Genomic DNA, 25,598 nt, shown 5'->3' with positions numbered 1-25,598 from the left:
ACAAATCAGTACTTTAACTGTTATTTACATTACTGTTTTGGTACTTTTATTTAAGGATCCAAATACTTCCTCCACATTTTGAATGTCAGCTCAAAGTTGTCTGACGACTGCCTATCATCTGAAACACATTGCACAGAGGCTTATGTGTTCTTTGAAATGTAAATATCACAATTTGAGCTGGTCTTGGAGCTGTCCTGTCTAAATGTTTTGGTTTGCAGTATGTGCAATTTGAAAAATATTTATTTTTAGATCCTGCAATGTCGTCAGGGTTTGCTGTCTCCCATTTTCTGGATACCATAAAGGCTGTCATAGACTAGGCAAGCTTCCACTGAGAGGTAACAGATTGCTCATGTTGTCAGTATTCTGGGTTAGAGGATAAAGCCGCGGAGCTGAGCCCCGAAAGTGGCAGCAGACCGTGGCCAAGTGCCCCCCCCCCCCCCCCCCCCCCCCCACACACACACACACACACACACACACACACACACACACACACACACACACACACACACACACACACACACACACACACATACACACACACATACTGGGAGAAAGATGGAGAGGCTATAAATACACAGAGTAATGAGAGTGTGGTGTCACTGTCATCTTCATGCTCTGTCGCCTGTGGCCACACCACCTCTTTCTCCTGGCTGTCGCATTTCGGTATGCACACAAATCAAACCCAAACCCAAACAAATCGGGTGAGACACGATGGATTATAAGATCAGGTACCTCCACCCATGCATTAGCTACTATAGCTTGTCTGTTATATCCCAATTAATCAAGTTATGATATTAATCTGGTTGAAAACTCAATAGTAATATTTGAAAATGATAAATGCACACTCTGTGATTCAACTTTGCTATGTGTATTTTGGTTTTTAATTAAGCTCCAGGAAAAAATTTTGTCCCACTATTGTTGGCCTAGCATATGAGTGGAAATGTGAGTCCGCTCAGCATTATGATGCAAAATAAAATAAGTATCTGAGGGGTGATGCATACAAACTACTACTTCTATATAGTATATTTGGTTTGCCACAGTTTCCTAATGACAGGAAAAATCTCTTTGTGTTTTGCACAATCATCTTAACAGGAGAAATCCTGCCCACTGAATGCTGATTTTGTCTCTGCACAAGTCACTGATGATGAATAACCTAATTTTATTCAAATTGCCATGGGTATCAATGATTATCAGAGGAACAATTATCAAATTGTTTTAGTTTTGGATGACTTCAAAAGACTATTTCTGCATAGTCACCACCCTGTGGACACATTTCCCAGTTTTGCACTCAGCACTTTAAAAGTGTAAACTTAACAAGGTTTTTCATTTATTTAGCTTAATGCTTTTTGTGACCAGGGTTGTAATGAAGACTTTCTCCTCTAGAAGCTGCTTACTAATGTTTTGTTGAAACAGTTGGAATTATGCGGTTACTTGATGACACAAACACTTGCTGCTGTTTGCTCATTTGGTGATTGGAAATCTAACCCACATGGTCAATAGGAGTGCAGCCGGCTCAAATGAATACCTTTACTCAGAGGGCACCGACTCACTTTCACTGAACGACTGCATGTGCAGCTGAATCCCTCTCTGAAAATTAAACTGGTGCGTTTCATTTAGTGATCATAATGTCAGTCTTTTCATGTTTGTGCATGCACACATACTAATGAAGGAAAAACAAGAACTATTTTCTATCCCAATTTCTTGTTTTTTTTTCTCAGTCAAACTGTAAATGTAGCACAATTTTATCATCGTTGAGCATACTTTGGTGACAGAAATTGCATATATCCAACAATATTAAGTTATTCCAACGCTGTAACTAACACCTCTGTCAGGGGTTTATTCTAGGAATCTGGTAGCGTTGTCTACCAATCAGTTTGAGATGAACAAGATTTGACAAAGCACACACACACACACTCAAGGGGAAAATAAATCTCTTGTTGTGTCCCCAGAGGGCTCTTTGAATCCCTCTGTCCTCCTGCCAGCTCACTTCATGCCTCGCTCTGTTCTCATTGATGTGAAAATTGTTCTACAGATATGGGAATATCAATGTGTGTGTATATGCGTGTGCTTGCTCCACACACCTGCTCAATTGTGTGTGTGCATGTGTGTGTCTTATGTCTGATGCTTGTGGGGTTTTATTCATTTATTTTATTTTAATGCTTGATCCTTCCTGGTCGGTTGAACCTCCTGTCTGAACTACATCTGAGCCCCGGTGCAGCCTGGACACATCACCTACATGAAAGGAACAGGGGCTTTTTTATGTATACAGAACATTTGAATTGTATGAGCTTCATATTGTGCTGTGATTTGGCTTTGGAAGGCTAATTAAATACTGAGCTAAATACACGTTTGTTTGCATGCGTGTGCGTGATAGACAAACAAATGGAAAAGGAGAAACACATGTCTGAGGTGTGATTTCTATTGTTGTTGGTTTTCAGGGAGGCAGTTTATTTGACACCTGTTGATCGAAGAGACTATCGACGTACTTCATATACGATACTGCTAATTATATTCATTCATCTGAAGTCTTGGAAATGTATGCCACCAAATATTTGTAGAGCTTCCCTTGCCCCCAGTCCTCCCTGTTTTATCACTGTTTTATAATGTGATGAGTGCAGCCTTGCTTGATGAAGATGTCTATGGAAATCATCATTCACACAAAAGACAGATTAAGCCCCCAGAGAAAGACGTGGGTGGATGTGTGGGACTACTGTATCAGTTCTCTGCTACCAGTCTCATCCTGCGTGGCCTTGTTTTTTCCTGTGGAGCATCAAAGGTTTACCATAACCCAACCAAGGGATCCAAGGGGATAAAAATAAGAGTCTGAAATCACTTTACAGTCCTGAGTGGCCCCTCGCTCGCCACAGACCAAAACCTGCGTATCCATGACAACGCTAAGATGGGATCCACTCTCAGCCATTGACTCCTCTCAGTCAGTGCTGAGTGCTGAGGGAGGAAGTGGCGATAAGGAGAGATTCAATTCAATTTGCTCTGAACGGCTGCTTGCCCCTCATGTAAATAGTATAAGTAGGTTACTGCCACACAGGAGTGCACATAGAGGCGTAAGGGAGGTTGAGCGTTATGTTGTCATGGTTAAGTTCCCTTTTGGCCGCAGGAGATGTGATGATAACTCTTGTGCCGGGGTGCTCTCTCGTCTTTTTATTTTTTTTATTTTCTGTCATTTCAAGTGCTTTTCACCCTTGAAGAATGTTGAGGAAGAAATTGCATCCTTCTTCGAGTCACCTCGATTTGACAATGGAAAACCAGTTCTATCTGCATGCTTTTCATAGCATACAGTTGACTCAAAATCTCAGGGACCACTGTGTTTGGTTATATAGCCTAGTGTTAATATGAACACGACACATACAGTTTAGACACTAGAGGCTAAAAACCAGCCCACAAGACTGAGTAGAGCCCACACATGCAGCACGACTCCTGAACACCTGTCTGTATAGTGGAGGCTGTGGGCTCAGTTTGACCCACATCTGTTTAAATCAATATCCACTTCCACCTGTGTCCTGTTAGTCAGACAAAGAACAACCAGTATATACTTTTCTTCTGCTGACCGACACTTTCTCCAAAAATGTGATGCATTTTTGGTCTGAGAAATATATTATTAAGTTAATATCTTAAAAGCATGCCTTTTTTATTCTTCTGTCATCTTAATGTGAGGATATGTTAAAGTGTCATGAGGGTTTATTTAGGTAACGTTAAGTGACCAGTGTTATAGCAGCTCCACAGAGATTGTCAGAATAAGCTCCGCAAACCGGCAAGAAAGTCCCGAGGCAGAGCTTGTGGAATGGAGCTGTAAATAAAAATAGGTAGCTGAATTTTCTTTTTCGACATTGGGAGAGTAAGAGATTTTTCTGACCTCTGTGTTTGGTTTGTCCAAAGTCCTGCCAACACCAAAACAATCTTCTCCATACTCCCCTGCTCTCCATCGACTTTAATCCAAGGATCAAGCTACGTCCCCTGGGTTTGGAGTGTCAGATGATCCTCTTCTGTGTTCACTCAGCCAAGCTGGCTTTGGGTAAACATGGCTTTCACTGTACTTAGTGGAGTTGCTAAAAAGAATAAATAAAACGTCTTCTCCCACAAATATTTAGTCTTTTCTTATATAACAGTAGCAATTTTTTCAAAAAGCTGTGAAATCGTACTTGCAGAATAAATATCTGCTGGTGTGTCACCATCAATGTTTTTTGGATTTAATATCCAAAAGAAGCGGCTTCTGTTGTCATTAAAATAACATTTGAGTATTTTCTTTTTATTATCAGGAATTGCCTTTAAAATGTTTCAGCTGACCTGTTCCATTCCAAAGCTGTGTAGGCAGAGGTTTATTTCGCATAATCACATCACTGCACAGTTTTCTTATCTGAACTTGTACCTCAGGGGTCGTGAGACGTTTTATAGGAGAGGGTGCAGAGTTCATAACTCTTGTCTCTCTGTGTAGGTGGAGGAGGTGGTCGATGTTGGGACCTTTGCTGAAGAGGACATCCACATACCCAGCATCTATGTGCACAGAGTTGTCCAGGGAGCCAGCTACGAGAAGAGGATCGAGGTGAGAAGAAAAAGGAAATAAATGAAATATAACGCTTTTCAGGACTCTTGCATGAGTGGGGAGATTAAACATAAAAGCCTTTAAACAGTATGTTGTATGCATTCTTTTTATAGTTTCAGGATTATGTTGCTATGGCTTTGAAAGTCATGTTCCATTAACCAATCAGTATAGTTACAGAAGGTGTGTGATTAATCCTCTAATAATTATAAGTAGAGTCAAACCCCATTCTGACTTAGTGATGGCAGGCTGTGTTATTTCCACCAGTGTTCAAGAACACACATTCATTTTATTCATATGTGTCTTTGTGCCCAAACTGAAATAGCCTCAAGATACTGTCTCTTCTTTATTCTCACATATTTCATTTATGTCTTCAGAAACGCACAGTAAAGAAAAGTCAGGAACAGAAGCCAAAACCCAAGAAGGACTCGGATATTGTTCGGGAGAGGATTATTCGCCGAGCTGCTCTGGAGTTTGAAGATGGGATGTATGGTATCCTTTGGAAAGAATATAAGCCCTAAGTTTGTGCTCTACATGCTGCCCCTTTGATTAATAACCTGTAGTGAAACCAAAGCAGGTGCTGGTCTATAGCCACAGATGCGAGAAACATGCTTGGCTTCATTTTTCTTTTACAGCGTAATGAGTAATTGTTGCCTTTGCACCAGTTGATTGCATTAGCTATCATGTATTATAGTTATGTAGATTAAGTATTTTCCATTGCACATTTACATGTTATCGTGAAAGCATTTTCCCTCATTATGAGAGCAGACACAGATTTTAAGTGGCTGATCTTTGATTAACCACTTGGTCATTTGTGGATTTCTACAAATCATACTCCTTTGTTCTTCAATGTGGCATTAATTGTTTCCTGGAAATATTAGGGATATTAAAGTTAGGTGGGTTTGTGTTTTGAAATGGATGGACGCCTTTGTGTTTTCTTATTAACTGTTTTTTTGGTTGTTCTTTGATTTGCACTTCACAGCCACTGTAGTAATGGCTGTGAGGTGGTCAGAGAGAAGGCTTAGCAGTGTATATGCATGATTTTCACTGTATAATTACAAATGGAATAGTTGCTGTCTTTAACAAAGAGTTAATCAGCTAACCTCGGTATTGGTATCCCCATGTTGGCCAGCAACTTTATAAAACCAGACATCACTGTGCACCTTCAAAGTGAAAATGGGATTTTGGGACTGGTAAGGAACAAACAGAGTTTTCTTCCCCCTCATGTTTCAGTGCTTTGAATCCAAGCTAAACATATTGCCTGTAAGTTTGTTATGTAACAGATAACAGACTATTTTTCTTTCTCACAATCATTATTTGCTGGCTGAGCTTCTACAAAGCCTGCTGCTGCTATGGAAAGACTTTCCAATCAGTTGTGTTGACAGTGGAAACACCGAAGCTAATGCATAATTTGTCCACGTTTATTTTAATCGTGTGTGCCAGCAATAGAGAGGTACTGCCCGATCCCCTCCTCCTCTCTTCTCCTCTCCTCGCTTCTCCTCTCCTCTCCAAAAGGATTGCTCCCTTTGTTGGACACAGAGAAAATCAATGTCTCATCTAATCAGAGAAATGTGATTGTGTCTGTCTCTCCCTCGAAAGATCATAGCAGGTCAGGCTGAGTGACGTGTGAGTGTGTGGCCGCTGTACACATTCACGCTGATCTTCGTTTCTCTCTTGTTTAGGGGCCGTACCCCACTGAGGATGCAGTGGATCCAGATCTGATCAATGCTGGTGAGGGTTATCATACTCACTACCTCCCAGTGATTAATGCATCTATACATAGAAAACAAAAGCTATGGAAACCTTGGTCTAACTAAATTATTGATGGACGAAGAGACACACACACAGATGATAATAAAATGAACCTTTCATATTTTATTCAGATTGACATTTGACACTCCTCCTTTTCCATCTGTTTGTTAATTTGTATTTCTTAAATTGCTTTTGTATTTGAATTGACCCTCATTTTGATTGTTTATGTGTAAACTGAATTTTTGTGTTTAGTTTACTGCTACTCCATTTCTCAAACATGTAATCTTTGTGTTCTGTAGGAAAGGAGACTGTCACGGTGCTCCCTGGGGCTGCCTATTTCTCCAGTGATGAGTCATTTGCCATGATCCGAGGGTAAGGCCACGAAACAAAAGCTCTGAAAACTTGCTGACTAAAAGTTACATATAACTGACATTTCCATGGATTTACATCAAGACAGTAATACTTGGTGAGTCTTGGTGCAGTTCATATACTAAACTGTTAACACAATGAATTTTCTTAGCAAGTTTTTTTTCCCCCTTTTATTCAATAGTGTGTCACATCCATCTTAAGGCAGCTGTTATCTGTAAGCAGGATTTGACCACAGGACATGGCCCCAACATATGTGACATGGAATATTATTAATAGCTACTGTCACCAGTACAACCAGACGGCTGCCTGGTCAATATTCCCAAGGTTCTTATTGATTTGCTGACTGTCTGAGATTGCCCACCCGCACTCCCTGCAGCAGTAGTTCTGTTTGTCGGCCCAGAGGAAATCCAATACTGCTCATAAATAGTGTTGCTTTTGTCACCATGGCGACAAAATTTGCACTCCCTACTGGTCCTAGTTAAAGTTAGGGGTAAGATGTGAGTTGTGGTAAGGTTAGAATAGGTCATGGTTAAGGTTTCTTGATAAGTTTTTGGTAAGGGTGTCTACAATGAATGGAAGCATGAATGAGCATCAGAAGTCGAACAAATAAACTCTAGAACAGTATATTTACCTGGTGCCATCATGAATAATATTTGTTGACATAATTATTCATATAATGTGTCTTTCATCATATTTAAAAAACATTTTTTGTATAATTTGCACTGTTTTTTCAGAAGTCACAATTTCATTGTACTGCTTTTTGTACAATGGCAGTAAAAACTTTCTATTTAAAATGTAGTAATACCACATACATATATTTTGATGAATAGACTTGTAAGTCGTAAGCTGAACTGATTCTGAAGTTAACAGGTGTCTTTCTCTGTCATGTCACTCTCTTCAGGGGCCACATCAACCTGACGATGCTGGGAGCCATGCAGGTGTCAAAACATGGAGACCTGGCCAACTGGATGATCCCGGTATGTTTAAAAAAAAAAAAAATGTATGAAATACTGTCACCCAGATTCATCCTTTCTGCTCCATCTGCAGCTTTTTGCAACATGTCGTCTTTTCAGTTTGTGGCAGAAAGGTGTTCAAATTGTGTTGGATTCTAATTATATTTGACTGGTACACATGTTGTGTCCTTTTATGGAAGTAGTTTTGTAAAAAGAAAAGAAAAACTCTTCCAGGAATGTCTAATGCTTGATATTCTTCATTCATGTTTTAATATCAGTTGAAACATTACCACCCAGGATTAATGCTTCAACTGACAGTTACCAACAGTTATTATTATTTTGTCTTTAAGATAAAGTGATTGAGCATTTAACAGTTTGTCACAGCTTAAAGGTATATTCAGTTCGTCATCAGCATAAAAAAAGTTTTAGTTGATAGATTAATTGTTCAGTTGCTTCAGCTTTACTCTGAATACCTGGAAATGTTTTGTAATGACTTAATCCTAATTAATGCATCTTTTAAATGTTCCTCACAATCCGTGGTCAAAATTTCAAGAATAAATAAAAAAAAATTATTTCTTTTGTTATTTTAGGCATGGTGGCCTTCAGCATTTCTCAGAGGAGGAAATGTCTCAGTAGAAACTCATTCTTACAGGTGCGGCCTTGGTTGTTGTTATTCAAGAGCACAAGGATATGCTTGTTGTCAGGGGATTAATGAGTAGGGGGTTGTATGTGAGTGCAACTGTATAATGGGTGGCCCACATTATTGCTAGATGTTTCATCAGGTCAATTGGTCTTGAGACCACAGTGGCCACAGTCGTCCTCAGTGATTACTAAGGTCAAGAACCCATTAAAAGGCTGTTCACGATGTGGGAGGGCTCAGCCAGAGGGCCCCCTCCTGCTCACAGCTGCTTTCCACTCGACTGAAGTCCACATGCGAGGCTGTTTGAGCCAAGTGAACTCAGCCACAGTGTGCTAAAGAAGTTTAATAAAACACAATATATATATAAAAGACAGATGCATGGCAACTTTGTGCACTGATGTTGACATGATCTCTCAATTTATTTTCTTTGTACATTTCCAGTTGCACTTGTTTGTCCATGATAATCTGTAATCAACCGCTGCTTTATTAAGCATGTTCCGCAGATATTGAAGGCCTGCAGTGCTGCTGTCGTTCAGAGACAGGGGCATTTATGTTGTTTGTCCATTCTAGTGTTGGACAGTTTGATTAACAGAATAATGCAGTAACACAGGCGCACAGCTCCATCCTCACCTACGCTTCATTCTTCATAATCCCCTCTTTTGAAAGGGTGGATGAAGAGAATTACATTTCCCACCTTCTGTGATAATGAAAATTATTCTATATATAAAGATGGGTGCATAGCGTGAAATTGGAAATGTTTTACGTAGGAGTCCAGAATGCAGTCCTCTCAGCATGATTATGTTGATTTTGAACAGTTTTAATATGCACAATCCCGATGAACATTTCCAGTTGAGGGCCTTGAAATGTTTTTACATCATCACTCAGCCTGAAACATCTGGCAAAAATAAACAATAGATGGGGAGAACGGGGTAATGGTATTGAGGCATTTTAGATTTTATGTGATATTTAACCATTTAGCCGTTGCGGCTATGGTGGGGGGGTTAGGCAGATAGGCACGTTTTAGCCCCATCACTGCAGGTAAAGGCATTTTTTGAATTTCCAGGGAGAGACACTTCAACCAACTTAAAATCATAAACAGATTAACCTGGAGATGGTAACCAGTTTCTCATCAGTTAAATATGGGTACATGTAGTAGCACAAACATCTCACTCTGTGCATTTGCATATATGCAAATGTGTGCAAGCTGCATTGGCCGTGTGAGCAATTAACCTTTACTCATTATTGCACCATATTGCAAGCTTCTGCTATTCACAATTAAAGTGCCACTGGTGACAGTTGGGGAAAGAAAACCATGTTTGTGTTAGATTACACTGTATTCTCCAGTTGTACACTACGCAGTTGTGTTTTACATGTACTTTCAACATGTTTGTCCATTGTCTCCCTGTCAGTCCTGTCTCACCCTCTTGATTCTTGTCATTAGTTGTCAGGGTAACGAAGGATCGTGGCAGTGCGTCGCTATGTTATTAACAGAGAGCCATTTGTATCAGACAGTGGAGATTGTCAGAGAATCTGAGGGGGAGATAGAGAGAGACAGAGGAAGCCAGTTGGTAAGTGGGAACTCTTAGATTGTGAAGGGGGTCATTTTCTGTGGTGTTTCTGCTGCCGACAGGAAAGTGAACACTTGCACAACAAATGAGGGACTGGTATTCTGTTGCCATGGCAACGCAAAAAAAAAAATGCACGCAACTCCCTAAGCCTATTGCCACAGTGGCATATTTTGGAGCACTGATCCCACTGTATGTCATGGAAACAATTAGCTTCTGAATCGATCACTTTAACTGGACGGGGGTTTTTTTTCTTAATGTTCCTTATCGAGGGCGTACACGCTTGCTTGCAGAGGTTGCTTTGAAAAAAAAAACCCTGCATGTCTTTGAATTGCTACACCTCTCAGCCCATTATCCTGCACATATAGAGAACAGCAGTTTTGTAAGTACAGAATAATAAACCACAGGAAAAATGTTTGTTGTGTGCCAGTGGTGGCTCTCTGAGAAAGAACTTGTTGGTTGAGTGGGACTGTCTATATCATTGTCTCTGCTCCTGCACATTATGATTGGTGTAATCATAGCAGAGCTTAATTTACGAAGTCGCATGTTATCTGTGCTCTGCACCACCAATACTGCCTCCTGCAGTCCTGCACATTATCTCTCACTTTTAAAACCATTCAATTCTGAATGGATGTTCCCTGACCTACATCTTCTCTAACGCCTATTTAATTAGCATATGTGTAGGCTACTGTATATCTCCTGCTGGCAAGGATTAATTTCAAAGACCTAGTTCAATAAGCCAGTAAAAAAAAGTGAAATGGATGTTAAGACGAAAAAAACGCAACATCTGTGGAAGCCGAACGCAAGAAGATTTTCTCATTACTGGCTTTAATGTGAAGCACTGTAATAAATAACTACCGAATTAACATAGAAATGCCTTCTTATGCTCAGTGGAATGGAAATTCACATTGGAATGTAATGTGTTATGCAACAAATACAACAGTTCTTCCTTAACATGTATGAATTTGTCTCTACTATAGATCCATGTTGTATATTTTGTTCGCTTTTGTGTTTACATTCTCAAAATGTTTTTAACAATGTTCAAACCCAGAGAAATCTCCCAACTTTATTCAGAGTAACAGGACATTTCATTTTGGTGCTAAGATTACAGTGGGCAAATAGACACAATCACAGTGGTGAGGAAATTAAAAACCTGTGGAGCTTCAGTTAGACCAACAAGGTTAATATCATCAGAGCTGAATTAATATAAATCAGTATAAGTCAGTTCCACACCTACTGTTGGTGACTTGGGCAGAGGATATTTACTTTTATGGAAATTGATTTGACAACTTATTTGTTCCATTTGAGTTCTTCTGTGTTGGTTCCATCGGTCAAAAAGCCTAACTACAACAGCCTTCATATTCATGTATTTGAATTTCCCTATGGGGATTAATACGGTATTTCTGGTTCTGATATTCAATATATCGATGATGCTGTTGATTTGTCAAAATGGAATTCTATAAATAGGATGCCTCCAGTATTAAGAAGCAAAATCAACAATATTTGGCAGCCTACCACACATCATGCCCTGACAAAAGCTAAATGGTTGACCCTGTGTTCCTGGCTGCTGTCTCTGCAATGCACCACAATCTTTGTAAATGCATCATTCAATTTCAAAGTATAGTAGTAGTTTTCTATTACAATTCAATTCCAGACACTTGATTCCTGCATTTTCTGGTGCCAGAAACATACAACCAATCTTTTTTTTTGTTCCAAGGTTTTTTATCAAATTGACCCTTTTATTGATCATAACCAGACCAATAATTTAACATGGATGTTTTAACAGATTTTCCCCTTTTGATTAACAGCAGCCTTTTCAGTAGGTGGAGTACATTAGCAGGTGTCTGGCTCGGGCACAGCTATAAATCCAGATTTGCCACTATCAGTGGCCCCCGGGGCCTGTACACACCACCTAGCCCTTTGAAAGTGCATTAACATTGATTATATGAAAAAGGACAAGGTTCACCTTTTGAGTATGATTGTAGGAGTCACTATGTGTTTAATGAAAACCCTGAAGGGAAGAAATGGGTGTAGAGATTGTGCTTTTGGTTTAAAAGTGTAATGTTTTAATAACAAACATTTTCATGGTTTCATTAAATCCGCTAAGGAGGTTACGTTTTCACCCCGTCCGTTCGGTTTGATTCAGTTTTGGTGCCGATCCAAATCAGGGGACGTAGTCAGGACTTTTTCCCCTCTTTCTTCAACCTTGCAAGATAGGGCATTTTGCTTGATATCTCAGAAAGTAGTTCATGGATCTTAATGACATTTTTTTTTTTTTGTAAATTTGTTGTGTGTTGTGTTTAGGGGTGTTATGAGTGTGTGCAATTTGCTGCCAATTCAAATAAAAATCAGGATCCAGAATATTTTAATGTGGTTTAATAAAGGGATTGTTGGGCCTCTGCTGAATACCATCTGTTGTTTGGTTTGTATATTTTGTTAATTTGTGAACTAATGCAAAAAACTACTAGGTCAGGGCAGAACCCATCAGGATTTTTTTTTCATTTTCTATAACACAGTATGAAAGGGCATGTTTTTTTTGTTGTTTTTTTTTACCTTTTTCCCAGAAAATAATTCATTGATCTTAATGAGAAAAAATCAGGCATGTTTAGGGGACTGATATCTATGAGCGTGTGCAACTTTGGTGCAGCTTGATTGAATTTAAAGGAACTGTTGGGCCTTGGTGGACTGCTGAGTGCCCTTCTAGTTTAAAGATGTTCAGTGAGCTGTTATAGTAGTACACTGTTGTTCTATAAGATAATACAGTCAATTCTATGACATTAAATGCAGCATCTCCTATATCCAAGGTCTTTGCTTTTCCAAATTTCCTCAGCACCACTCACCTCCCTTCTTCTACTCTCTGTTGATATCTCCTCCACCCAGCTGGCCTCCCCGGAGGCAGGCGGTATCCTTATGATGCACCACACTTGGCATATATATCCTCTGGTTATCGAGCAGAAAGCAAAGCAGGCTCTTCACATGATTGATGAGCAAATGGGATTTTAATTCAGTTACTCAGCCGTCACCCTGTGGCCATATCTGCATGTCAGCCTTATTTGGGAACAAGGAGGGACGGGAAGACAATTTGTCACTGAGCTCAGCTGGCAGTTTTGTGGGAGTGATGATCTTTCACATTGCTTGCTTTTCACATAGATACAGATTTTTCATACAAGGCTTTTTTTTTTTTAAACATTTTAAAAAAAATATTATTCACTCACTGAATTGTAACAGGGATATTGGGTGTAACATGGTAGATTTTACCATTGTTTTAAAGCCCATACTCTGACAATATTATTCAAATAGATCAAATATGCCTCCTGAGGTTTCCTTCATTGCAAATCTTTTGTTGCGTGCTCTGCTTGCATTTTGTTACAATGGATATGTACACAGAGGTATCTGGATATTTATGGATTGCAGAGATGGTGATCTATTGAAGGAATACAATTTTTATAACACTTTAATTCTGTTTGACCACATGCCTTTAGCTGTCTCTGCTAGCTGTGATTTGGAATGTAATCTACAGGTTCAATGTTCTTTACCAGAAATGGCTCCAGAGACGACCCCCCATCAAAGCACCATGATCACTCTTACAATGATACACAATCCTCAGAATACCAAATACTGAAATACTGCTGCGCCCTAGTGTGTACCAAGAAACATGCATTTTGATCATATTGCTCCCACACCTGCACTTTGGTTTAACTAATTACAAAAATCAAAGCCATATCTATGCGCTCAGATAGCTTTGGTTCAATCTTCTCAGGTTTTGAGATATCGCTCTTTGACATTTCTGCCAGCGGCCCCATACAGAGGCAAATATAATTTAGTTTGCAAAGAAGAAATTACATGCAGCATGTATTGCCAGAAAAATAGGCCTCCCTGCTAATCTGTAAAATACACAGTGCACACTACCAACTGTTGTTTTTCATTGGGGCTACTTTCTACCATAGAAATTGTCCCCATTAAAAGTTGTGTTGTGGCCTATTACAATGAACACTAAGTGTCTCATCTGTCATCCTCCCTTCTAAATATGCAGTGTTTTGTTATCTTAATTTTCCATTGCACCTTTTGTTTCTTAAACTGAATTTAGCTGTGACACTGCCTCTGCTTATCAATTCATTTTAAAAGTGATGCATTATAATAACTGATGGGAGCATTAAAAACAAGCTAAAATAGACATTTTCTCTCAAAATACTCTGGATTTTTGGAACAGACAGGTTAAGTGTAGTCTGTAATATTAATTGGCCAATTTTTTTGGTTTTAGCTCCCCACATTTTCTGAAACTGGAGATTCATTTTAATCTTCTGCCTCTTTCCTTTATCTCAGTGTGCGACGTTTTCGGCTGGGTCTTATTACTTTAGTGCATGAATAAAATTAGGCTTTTACTCTGGTTGATGAAGGAGTTGTTTTTACTTTAAAGGGTAAAAGAGAAAAATAAATTGCTGCTGTTTCATGCTTTTGTTAACTCCTATGTTTTATGGTTTTGTTGTAGGCTACAGTGGACTTCATAGTCATTTTAAAACCTGTACTCTTCGGTGGTTTTGGACTCTATTGTATAGTCCACCCATAAACAAATGTTATAACTGAAACTTCAATCTATTTCTTTTTTAGGGTAAGATGGTGAAGGGAATGGGAGGAGCCATGGATTTGGTGGCTAGCGCCGGAACCAAGGTGGTGGTCACCATGGAGCACTCAGCTAAGGTGTGTATTTGTGTGCACGCCTCTCCACCATGGCTATTCTAACCAATATTGCTAATTTCCACAAAACACTTATCTCAGAAATCTAGCAATTGCCAGTTTCCTTTTCCTGTGTTAATACCGTCACCAGCTTACTCTGTATCTACTTCCACCATAATGACTGAGTGTTATGACTGATTAAAGATAATTCTGTTAATGGATTTCTTAATGCCTCTTCGCCAGAGAGCATTGGCTCATCCTGATGAGATTCCGGACATACACAATCTCCTGTTATTTCGCCGTTGGCTAATTCAAGTCTACAATTGGACTCTCGGTTTCAGGAACACATCTCATTAGTTATACTGGTGCTGCAGGGCGTCTGACAAAAGCTGTGGGGAAATCCAGCTGAATTGGTTTACTTAGAGAAAGTCCAGTCTAATATGATGCAAGGGCAACGTAACATTCTGCATGCACAGAAACATGCAGTTTTTTGGTAATGGGAGCCTATCTGGCACCCATTTATAGTCCAGATGGTGCAGCAGGTGAGCATATATTTCCTCCCCTGAAGCTTGTGTTCATTCATGATGGAGAAGGTGGGGGTGGTGGTTGATGTATGATGTGTGCTTTTCAGGCAGCGTTTGAGGCATTTGGATGTGTGCTTTCTTTCCCGACTGGCAAGGAAACTGAGATATACACTTAATGGAATATATGGTGTATTTACCCCATGGGGTTAGGCTCAGAGTACATAACCATCTGCATCCCTGAATACATTAAAGTTTAAGCTGCATCACTGAAAGTATAAACACACTGGTATTTTGTGTCTGACAAGCTGAACTGAATAAATGACCGGTACTTAAAATGTTCTTTTCACCAGCTGCTCTTTTCTTTCAGGGAGGAAAACACAAGATATTGGACACGTGTAGCCTTCCATTGACAGGGAAACAGTGTGTGGATCGTATCATCACAGAGAAGGTGCGGTCTGATTATTTTACCTGTTTATTTTTACCATGCTTTATATATGCAAACATTGTCTTCGCCATCCTAAATCTAAATAAAAGGGGATGGATGGATACATGCATGAATGGATGAATGAGCCATTAGTCATACATTTACATACACAGGAAAAACATTTAATAAGTTAACATTGGCAGTCAGTGGGTTTGCAGTCCTATTATATCACAGTCATTTCCCTGAATATTAAAGCAAAAAGAGACAGTGAGCCTGGTGAAACACGAGTCACACACATTGCATCTTTATCTTTCAATTACATCTCCCTCACACACACACACACACACACACACACACACACACACACACACACACACACACACACACAAGCCACTGATGGAATGGTATGATGCAACAGAGTGACACTGGTAGATGGAAATTACACTTATTCAATCAGCATTATTTAATCAGTTGATTTCTGTTGATTTTCGTATTTCTTCTAATTATAAATTTCTTATTATCAATCTTATTATTATTATTATTATTATTATTATTACTGCAGTGCCCGCTCTAAACATGCTTGTGTGGAATGCTGTTAAAGTGACCTGCAGCTGTGGCAAGTAAAGAGGGGCTGCAGGTCCTCACCTAAAGCTGTGTCACCGCTGCTGCACAAAGAGCTGTTAGCTTGGTCATTCAAATTTCAGTGAAGTTAGAGGCGAAACTGGAGAATCAGTTGTCTTGCTGTTGTCATAACCCGTTGTTGCCGTGAACGCACTTTAGTCGTGATTGACAACTTTACTTATGTTGATTAGTCCCAGCTGCTGCTGCTTCAGAGCGCTGGTCGCCTGTTTATTCAAGGTTTATTAATATTGAATGAATCACGTGATAGAGAGTTCTGGATTAAAAATTTTCTGGCTGGAAGTACTTCAGCTGTGGTGTTTGCAGAGGCAAACACTCTGATTTTATGTGGATTAGTGATTTCTGGCTGTATGAATAATATTGACTAGACTTGATGTGGGTGTGCGTGGAGTTTGGAGAGGCCATGGAGAATGATTTTTAGTTGGCTTCAAGACGTTCGGGCAAACTGTCAGATAAATCGAGAAGGAGAGAGCGAAGGAGCGAGAGGAAGAAAAATTATGGGACTCCTGAACCCAACTGACACATCCTCTGTGGAGCAGGTGGAAGATTCAGGGAAAGTGGAGCTTTGCTCATCTGTGTGGTGGAAGTTGTTGAGGTAGTTTAAAAAGCACAGTGGCAGGAATGGAAGAGATTCAACCTGAGGCTCCTGGTATTGCTTGGCATGCTTGCAAGTTGGGGACAATGGACTGACAGGTAGGGGAGTTCATTCACATTTTTTAAATTTAAATTGGACCTTTGGGTTTACTGCGGGGAGCGACAGCTTAGCCTGTAGGAGAGGCTGCATCTTCTTCATTTTTTCGTGAAAAGCCCTCTACAGTCAGTCCAGAATGCTGAAACTCGGCTTCTGACACAATCCCAAAAAATGTAACCACATCACCCCTGTGTTAGGCACTGGCTGCGTTTTAAACATTTTTTGGATTGATTTAAAAAAAATAAAAAATAATAAAAAATAACAATTTAAACCCAGACATGGGTTGGCCCCTCCCTATATTTTATAGTAGGGAGCTTTTATCTCCCTACAAGCCAGGACTCAGTCTGAGATCCACTAGTAAAGCGTTGCTAGCCATTCCAAAGTCAAGGTTGAAAACCAAAGGCGATAGAGCCTTTGACATTAGGGCCACTATATTTGAAACAATCTGCCAAAAGAGGTTAGACCAGCAGAATGGGTCACCTATTTTATGAATCATGCACATTCCTCTGAGATGGTAATTCCAGCTAAATGGAGTTTGAGTGACAAACGTTACAGGTAGAATTTATCCTGTCTGGAAAGGGCTTGAGATAGTCTAAGGGTGACATTTTCTGATAAAGGGGAAATAAGCAGAAGTTACAAAACATATAAGAAGGATTTTTTATGTGAAGATGGAAGGTAGAGAGCAGCTGGAGGAAATAGAAAAATGCACCTCTGATTGGAAAGAAAAGCTTGTGGTTACAGGTGAAAAAGAAATAAAAAAGCAAGGTTCTGGTTGCTAGCTGATCTCAGTGGTGACATAGTGTTTATGTCCTTATGTACTCTGGTCAGTTCCATGCTACTCTCTGATGGTTATTGCCTTTGGAACTCGCTCATTGAAAACATGACCTATCAGGGGCAAAGTGAGACAGCGTGTCCACCCATCCACCACCCCCATCTGTTCTTTTCTGCTCGGCTTATGTTGTGATTGCGCAACATTTCTCAGCAAGCAGATTTCTGTCAACATTTATAAAGGTTAAAGCTCTTTCTAATACCCCTCTAACACTGGTACCAACACCCCCTCCTCTTCCCCACATTCTCATTTCATCTCCTGCTGCTTCCCCTCCCTCTCTATTCATTAATACTATTTTCTTATTACATCCCCAGCTTTTTTAATTATCTTGAATTCTATATTATGACCTCTTTCCTCAGTTCCTTCCATTTGTATCAGCAGATATTTCCTTACTTAACTGCTTACCTCCACATCCCTACTTTATTCTTTTGATACCCTCTCTGTTGTGCTGTCAATACATTTGAAAATACCCTAAATGAAAACCTTGTAAAAACTCTCTTCCTTGACAGCGTTCGTCTCTCTTTGTAGTTTGGAAAGGTGAAACTGAGCTTTTCAAAAATACTGACACGTAAATGTCAGCCTGTCAGCCTCCCAGATATTTTCCACAGGACTTTAACTCGTCCCCAATGTTTAGAAACCAACTTTTTGTCACCTCAAGCTATAGCAGTGAGGGCTTGTATTGAAAACCAATATACTCAACTGCACAATAAACAGGTTATTAAAATGTTTCTTTTGTCAAATAGCACTTTTATAAAATAGAGGGTGTCAGTACTGTAGATTATGAATTATTGTTAACTTGCTTAGCTTGTTGTTTCAGTCAGATTATAGTTGTGACAGGGGCAGATTCAGTGGCGAGGCCAGGGGGGACACTGGCCCCAGATGAAATCCTATTAGCCCCTGAAATACCCTTGTTCTGTCATTAGTCAGAGGAGAAAAAAAACTTACCTGTCAAGATTTTTAAAATGTATTGAGCTTTTTAGAAGTATATGAAAAATGATCAATTATGTGTGGCTTTGATTAAACCTATAGAGCTACCAGTAAACAAGGAATGACTTAAATGTGCACCCAACTGAATCAGGAATTATGTTTGGACATTGGACATATCATTGTCCCCCCTGTGTAAAAATGTCACCCCTTAATGGCCCACGGTTTAGAAAAAATATAGCTCCTCCACTGGATTCTTACACAGAAATGGAGAGCTTGATCAATGACAACACCCTTATTGCATATTTGGCTTAATCCTTTGTCTATACGCGTCTTGTCCTTTGAGGGTTGCGGAGGGGCTGGAGCCAGTCCCAGCTGACATTTGTGCGAGATGTGTGATACATCCTTGAAAAGCTGCCACTCCATCACAGGGCTGAAATATAGAGAAAAACAACCCACACTCAAATTCACACCTTTGGGCAATTTAGAGCTTAATTAACCTAAGCTGCATGTCTTTCGACTGTGGGAGGACGCAGGAGTACCCAGAGAAAACCTACGCAGACATGGGAAGAATCAGAGACAAAATAAGAATCAAGGATCAGGGAATCATGCAACATCAAGCAAAGTGTGGTTTTACAAAACTGTGTCCATTCATTCCACACTTTTTCTGTGAGACATATGCAGCAAACATTAAGAGATCAGAAAATGCTTTGATAAAATAAGTCTAAGTTTTTTGACACCACATCAGTGAGGTCAGACTGGACATGTAAACAACTTAGAAAATCCATGTTTGCTTCACTGACATCGTCTCTTCTACACTGTACCTGAATCTGAATGAAGTTTGCCATTCCAAAAACTAGGACATGTAGTAGGACAGCCAAAACATTGTATTTGGTATTTCTAGCTATAATACTCAAATATACTTAATTAGCTTCCCTCATTTTGGAAACCTTAGTGATTTTTTTAAACGGCATGCTCAGTGTTGGTCGACAGGGATGGATGTAAAAGACGACAAAAACAGCTCTGACAGTGGTGCAGGCACAACATTTATATTTCACATAATTTTCATCAGCAATCCTCCTCTTTGAGTTATTCAAATTTATTGCAACAATTAACTTTACCTGCGAATAATAATGGGTTTGGTTTACCGGGCACAGTGTTGATCAGAGATTTCACAATTTACAAAAATGGTTCATTGTCATCATCCACAGGGACGGCCACTGTTGTTACCATTGTTTGTTTTGTGTGTGACTCCCTTTATGCTGTTTGCACAAGCAAGCATATGCAGCAGAATCCACATCCAAATTTGGGTATTTACATGCGAATGGGCTTGATTTTTACTCTTGTGTATATAATAGACTTGCTTCACAAATTACTGGGTACACTTTTGTTGTTGATATATAAAGCAAGCTGACACATTAACTAAAAGCAAGACAGGGCTTGTAAAATTGCTTTCAAACTAAACAAAATAAATAAGCACAAAATGAGTCAGGTTAATGACAGGAAATAATTTCACGTTTCCATTTAATTTTCGATGTAATACAATGTGCCTGTGACAGGTTATTGGATTCCTTGAGGCATAATTTAAATAGCAATATAACCACAGTCTGCTCTGCATCAACATCTGTCTTCATAACAACAATGAGGAGAAAACCAAGTCATCTGCGATTGTCTGATCAATAAAACTGATCAATAAAAGCATCCATTTAGACGTCTATAAGGCCCCATGCTTTACTGCTATATATATATGTATTCCACACTGGACATAAAACCAGTTAGGGCACAATATGTGTTGTCAAGTGTGATATTTGAAGTCAAGTGTTACCTTTTTATTCAGCAACTTAAGACTTTTGCTCCTTATTAGCAAACAACACATTGTATAAAAGTAAAAAAAGAAAATGATTGTGGTGAACACCAGAGGGAACTACACTAGGAACGGTGCACTATAAAAGCCTGATAATGTTTGTATCTCCGTGGGTTGCTATCTTTTCCATTAGAATCTTTGCTCCAGTTTGTTTGCAAAATGAGAGCTGAAACCAAATATTTTTCCTACTATGCTCGCAATAGCCAGAAGGGATGACAATTCCAAGTGTTGTCCTAAATCATAGTGCAATGATTTGAGAATGAGGGTTGCGGGGAACCTGTTCCCTCAGGGGGTGTTTCTCTTCGTTCTTTATAGTGCAGGAGCATTTTATAACATCACAATTTCTCATCTCTTAACCACAGTTCCACGCAGTATGTGGTATTTCTCACATTGTCCTCAGGGGGACATAAAAACGTGTGTGTTCGTGTGCTTTATGTTAACCACTAAAATTGAATCACCTCACTTCTATGCCTCCTGGTGCTGAAGTTGCTGCCCTGACAAAAGTCTACACATTCAGCTGCCTACTATTTTTCTCCTCAACAGTTGTTTAGATAATTATTTCCCGTTTCAAATATAAGAAAGTAAAAAAATTAAATAGATAATTGCCCATGTCATTCACAGTTGAAGTAAAAGGACCTCTGAATAATTCAGTCATCATAATGGGCCCAGAAAACTGTTACCTGTTGCATTTTCTGTAATGAAGGCAATGTCAGTAACAGCACTTGTTATTCCTGGATTCAAATTGGTTTTTTTATGTTCCCTCATCTCAAAATTGAGCCCTTTTCATTTGCCGTAATTCATTGAAATTGTATTGTATACGTTTATTTGTTGGATGGTAAAATGTTCATTTCTAGTTACGTTTTTCTAGAGTGTTAAGATGGCAGAATGTTGTTGGTGTATTGTTGTACAATGAGATTCAGCCCACTCCTCACCAAACCACATGTGAACGACACTGGCAGCTTCTTAACAACAAAGCTCATTTGAATCTGGATAATAGTGGTGACTTTGAATATTGTGAGAGAAATTGAATCAGCAGTTTCACAACAAAAAGGCTGCTTTGCAGAAAGATGGCTTAAGTGTAAGTGTTAGAAACTAGTTCCATTGATAGTTCATTGCTTTAAAATGTTCCCACCCAGACCAAACTGAGACGCTGATATTAACTCAAGACCTGCCGTATCTGTACACTGTCGCCGCATCTATATTCAACACCACTGGGACGTTTTGACAAATCATACGATTTCTCTTAATCGCTAGTGAAGTGTGTCACAATTAGAGACTCATGCCTGTGTTATCCATACCCCCCCTTGTGTCTTGTGATATTCCATCTGTCTCGCTATATTGGAGTGAGATATCTGCCTCCTGCCCTGTCACTGTGTGTGAGGTCCTAATGAGCTGAGAGTCCTGACAGGCTTTGCCGGGATGTGATGGTGGCCTGGCCTGTCAGTCCCTGCTGAGAAGAGCCACAGCTCGGCTCAGAGTGCCTGGTCTGTCTGTAAAACCTATTTTTTGCGTATAAATGTGCGTGATGGCATTTCTTCAAGTTCAGTTTAAAGGGTTATTATGAAAAATGGACAGTATGGGGCTGCTCCTACCTATTTGTTACATCAGACCTGTGTTTAGAAACAGCAGTCTTGAAATAATTGGTTTTAATAAAGTAAACTTTCTAGAATTGTCTTCTAAAAGACTGTTTCTAAAATACGTTTAAAATGCACAAACAAAAAACTTAAAGTTCTGCTTCCTGCCCTCTGCCGTCTCTAGTATGTTATCTTTTCCAGTAAAAGCAACCAGTAGTAAGAAACATCTGCCACAACATTTCAGAAAACAGACTCGATCTTTGCAAAACTTTTCAGAAGTTGTCGTACTCTCTGTGTAAATGACAGGTTTGACACAATTCTCCATGGTAATTTAAATAAAAGATCCACCTTCTCTCTTTTACTGAATCAATGCCTTGATGGTATACAAGTGTGACTGTTAGGCATGTTGAAAGCTCCAGGGGCCTCATTTCTGAATCACTGTGTGTAATCTCATCTATAAAATAGAAGTCCGATTTGGACATTTTGTGCTTGCATATATTTGAGATAAAGAATGGCTTGTGATAATTATCATGTGCGAATCCCTGGTCGGATAGAAGTGTAATGGAGACTAAAGAGATTGCCAAAGTAACCTTTTTATGTTAACATGGTTATTATGTATGCACTATGTCAACTCAATGCATGTCCACTCTAGCAGCCATAGAATGGCTCTTGAGTCTTTGAGTTACCTGTTTTGACTCTGTAAGCTTAGTTCTGTATTGACCCTTAAACTTCTCTTATCTAATGGCACAAAGAAAAACCTTCTCTAAATCTGTTAATCTAATATTTGTATTAAGGTTAATTCCCTCCAATAACCTTCAATACATAAAGATGTGCAGGCTACTTCCAATTCCTGGTTGCACTCCCTGAGGCTGTTCATCTCTTTTAGCTCCTTTGATAACCAAGGCTCCCACTTCCTCATCTGTGACACTGTCGACCACACACACATCATAGGATTTAAAGCTGTATATTGAGGAAATAATCCCTCCCACTATTTTGTGTTTGTATCTTGTCATCCCTGTTCTCATCCTTTTTATCTATTCTCTCCCTCCGTCTCTTTCTACCAGGCTGTGTTTGATGTGGATAAGACAAAAGGCCTGATTCTAATAGAAGTATGGGAGGGGCTCACTCCAGAGGATATCAAGGCATGCACTGGCACCGATTTTGAGGTGAGTAACTCAACCGTTCTACTACCAGGATCATATTTCAGTGTCTTAACTTCGAGGATACTAACCAGGATGCGTTTCTTGGTGTTTTCTAGGTGTCCCCCAGTCTGAGTGCGATGCAGCAAATCTAGAGGAGGATCTGAGACGCATTTTTGATTTGTGTAATTTAATTTTTCTGGCTAAACGGTCAAAGATTTGCATGTGATGGGTCAAATAAGCTCATAAACCGAAACTTTATAGGAACCAAAATGAATGATTCTTTTTTGCAATCAGGTGTAAAATAATTGATTAGGGATCATTACATGGTTGCCTATTACACCATCGAGTTATTAAGTTATTCTTGTGTTTTACCGATTTTTCTTCTATGAACAAAATCATGCAATAAATAAAAACTAAGATGGAACATATTTGCTGTAGGATTAAGACATTGCTATAAAAAGACACAGAGCTGAAATGTAATGTATAGAAAAAAGCAGTAATTCAAGAGTTTTCTCATCTAGAAGAAGGGAGTGTGTAGTTGTACCATGTGAAAAAAAAATTATGCAGCTAATGTAAGATATCTATTCATTTGAGAAATGCAGTATATGAAGGAATGATAATCGCCTTTTCCACAGCAATATGAGCAATGTCTATCTGTCATTTTTTTCCCCCTCACTCTCAGTTGGTCGTGGATGTTGAGTTGCTCGGCACGTCAACCAGAAAACAGAAAACCTCAAGATTTTTCACTCAGACTTTTGCCGTCCCCCTGCCTTTGTGTAAAATAAATGGGAATATTTTCCGAGTGGAACAAGTAGAATTGTATTCTTTTGTCTGAATCTTTAAACCAATAACTGTCGGCTTTTATTCAGCGCATCAAGCCAATGATTTGAGATTGATGGCTTCTGACACTCTACAGGTTAAAGCGCTCTATATATGGATGGTGCGCTTAAATTGACATTCATGATGCGATTTCTCCACTCATGTAAATAGGCGCTGCCATTACCTGAGGGCTGTTATGTAACTGGAGAAATTCAGCCAGTGGGCTTTTGGGTTCAAGAAGATCAACCGGGTTGGATCATCAAGCAGAAACATGTAGGAAAGTGACAGGGGCTGTTGCCACTGGCTGTTGATGTTAATTCAGCACAGCCCTTAATGGATCAAACCAGAGTGCTTCCCTGTAAGCCCTAAACAATTTACAACCTATTACCTCATCAAGGTCCTGGAATGCACAGCAATAGAAAGGAACGTGACAGGCTGTAACAGGAACAAAAAGATTTTAACAGAAGCAGTACACGCATTTTTCAGCTGTTGCAAAGGAGATTGTGACATTCACAGGCATAGATTTTCAGGGACAGTAAGAGGATTCAGCACAGTAAGGTAAAGCAGTCAGATGAGGCACCACCACACCGAGAGGCATGAACTGATTCTCACTGTGCACATTGGCTATTTTGGACACTCTGCTGCCAACTGTCGTCAATCACGATCACCAACAGGATTGTTCAACCTTGGCAAATTAGAACATTTTCGGCATCAGTCAATTAATAATCTGATGTGTTTCCAGGGTAAATTCCATCAAACTGTTATCTGTACCGCTCTTCCTTAGGAGGATCGCAGGGGGAGCTGGAGTCAGTACCCTACCCAGAGGCAGGGTACACCCTACACATAATGCCAGTGTATCACAGGGCCAACTTAAAAAGATAATCAACCATTCACTTCTACGGAAAATTAAGCCTCCGTTTTACCTAACCCTCATGTGCATGTCTTTGGACTGTGGGAGAAAGTACTGGGGAGAACATGCAAACTCCACACAGAAAGAACAAGCTAGGATTTGAACCAGAACCTTCTTGCTGTGAGGTAACACAACTAAACACTGCACAGTGTTGCCTGTGTTGATTTCAGAAAACCTCAAAATTAAATTGAAATGTATGTATCAAATAAGATTTTCACTATGTGGTATACAAAAAACAGAATAGAAAACCCAATATTGCAGTAACATTCATGTCCATGATGAGGACCTTCTGTGTAAAATATTCCTATCACAACTGTAATAATTGAGCACAGTCCACAGAGCTGGGGAGTCCGTAGTCGCACTGTTGTGGTCGACAACATAATCAAATTTGACACTGCACTACCTTGGGCCATTAAAAATACACCTGCTAATTGTAAGGCTGCTAAGAGGAGTGGTTCTCGAGATATGCGATTTTAGAATTACAGTGATCAGAAGATTAGTAGATTGATTTTAAAAGTTTGTCTGATTCCTGTTTTAGAATTAGCAGGTAATGATGCAAGCAGATCTGCTCTGAATCTTTTATGTGACACAATTCTGGCTGCAGTTTTGCAAATTACACTCCATATAATTTATGGATGTTGCATCTAACGTGGGACAAGCATAATCGATGATGATTGTATGCAGTGTGGTTATGTCATTATTGATTTTGTTTGTCCAGCGGCTCAATGGAATCAACCCTCCCTCACATGA

The 25,598-nt window shown here is 39.5% G+C and overlaps 1 protein-coding gene across 4 annotated transcripts in view; it reads left to right on the top strand.

Moving 5' to 3' along the window:
- oxct1a (3-oxoacid CoA transferase 1a) overlaps positions 1-23,930 on the top strand; it is a 37,946-nt gene extending 14,016 nt beyond the window's left edge. For 3 of the 4 annotated variants that reach the window (XM_069523658.1, XM_069523660.1, XM_020102712.2), the window contains 10 exons: positions 4,451-4,558; positions 4,933-5,047; positions 5,654-5,748; positions 6,238-6,286; positions 6,607-6,679; positions 7,578-7,653; positions 14,443-14,532; positions 15,400-15,480; positions 23,042-23,143; positions 23,236-23,930. In XM_069523658.1, the coding sequence (XP_069379759.1) occupies positions 4,451-4,558; positions 4,933-5,047; positions 5,654-5,748; positions 6,238-6,286; positions 6,607-6,679; positions 7,578-7,653; positions 14,443-14,532; positions 15,400-15,480; positions 23,042-23,143; positions 23,236-23,271 (825 nt within the window). In that variant the 3' untranslated portion in view covers positions 23,272-23,930. The remainder of the gene's footprint in view (positions 1-4,450; positions 4,559-4,932; positions 5,048-5,653; positions 5,749-6,237; positions 6,287-6,606; positions 6,680-7,577; positions 7,654-14,442; positions 14,533-15,399; positions 15,481-23,041; positions 23,144-23,235) is intronic. The other variant, XM_020102713.2, reaches the window with a different exon arrangement.
- Positions 23,931-25,598: the final 1,668 nt, after the last annotated feature.

The sequence above is a fragment of the Paralichthys olivaceus genome, chromosome 4 (assembly GCF_024713975.1).
Source record: "Paralichthys olivaceus isolate ysfri-2021 chromosome 4, ASM2471397v2, whole genome shotgun sequence".
NCBI classification, from domain to species: domain Eukaryota; kingdom Metazoa; phylum Chordata; class Actinopteri; order Pleuronectiformes; family Paralichthyidae; genus Paralichthys; species Paralichthys olivaceus.
The sequence above is the reverse complement of the archived record's forward strand: the minus strand, read 5'-3'. Positions and strand labels throughout refer to the sequence as shown.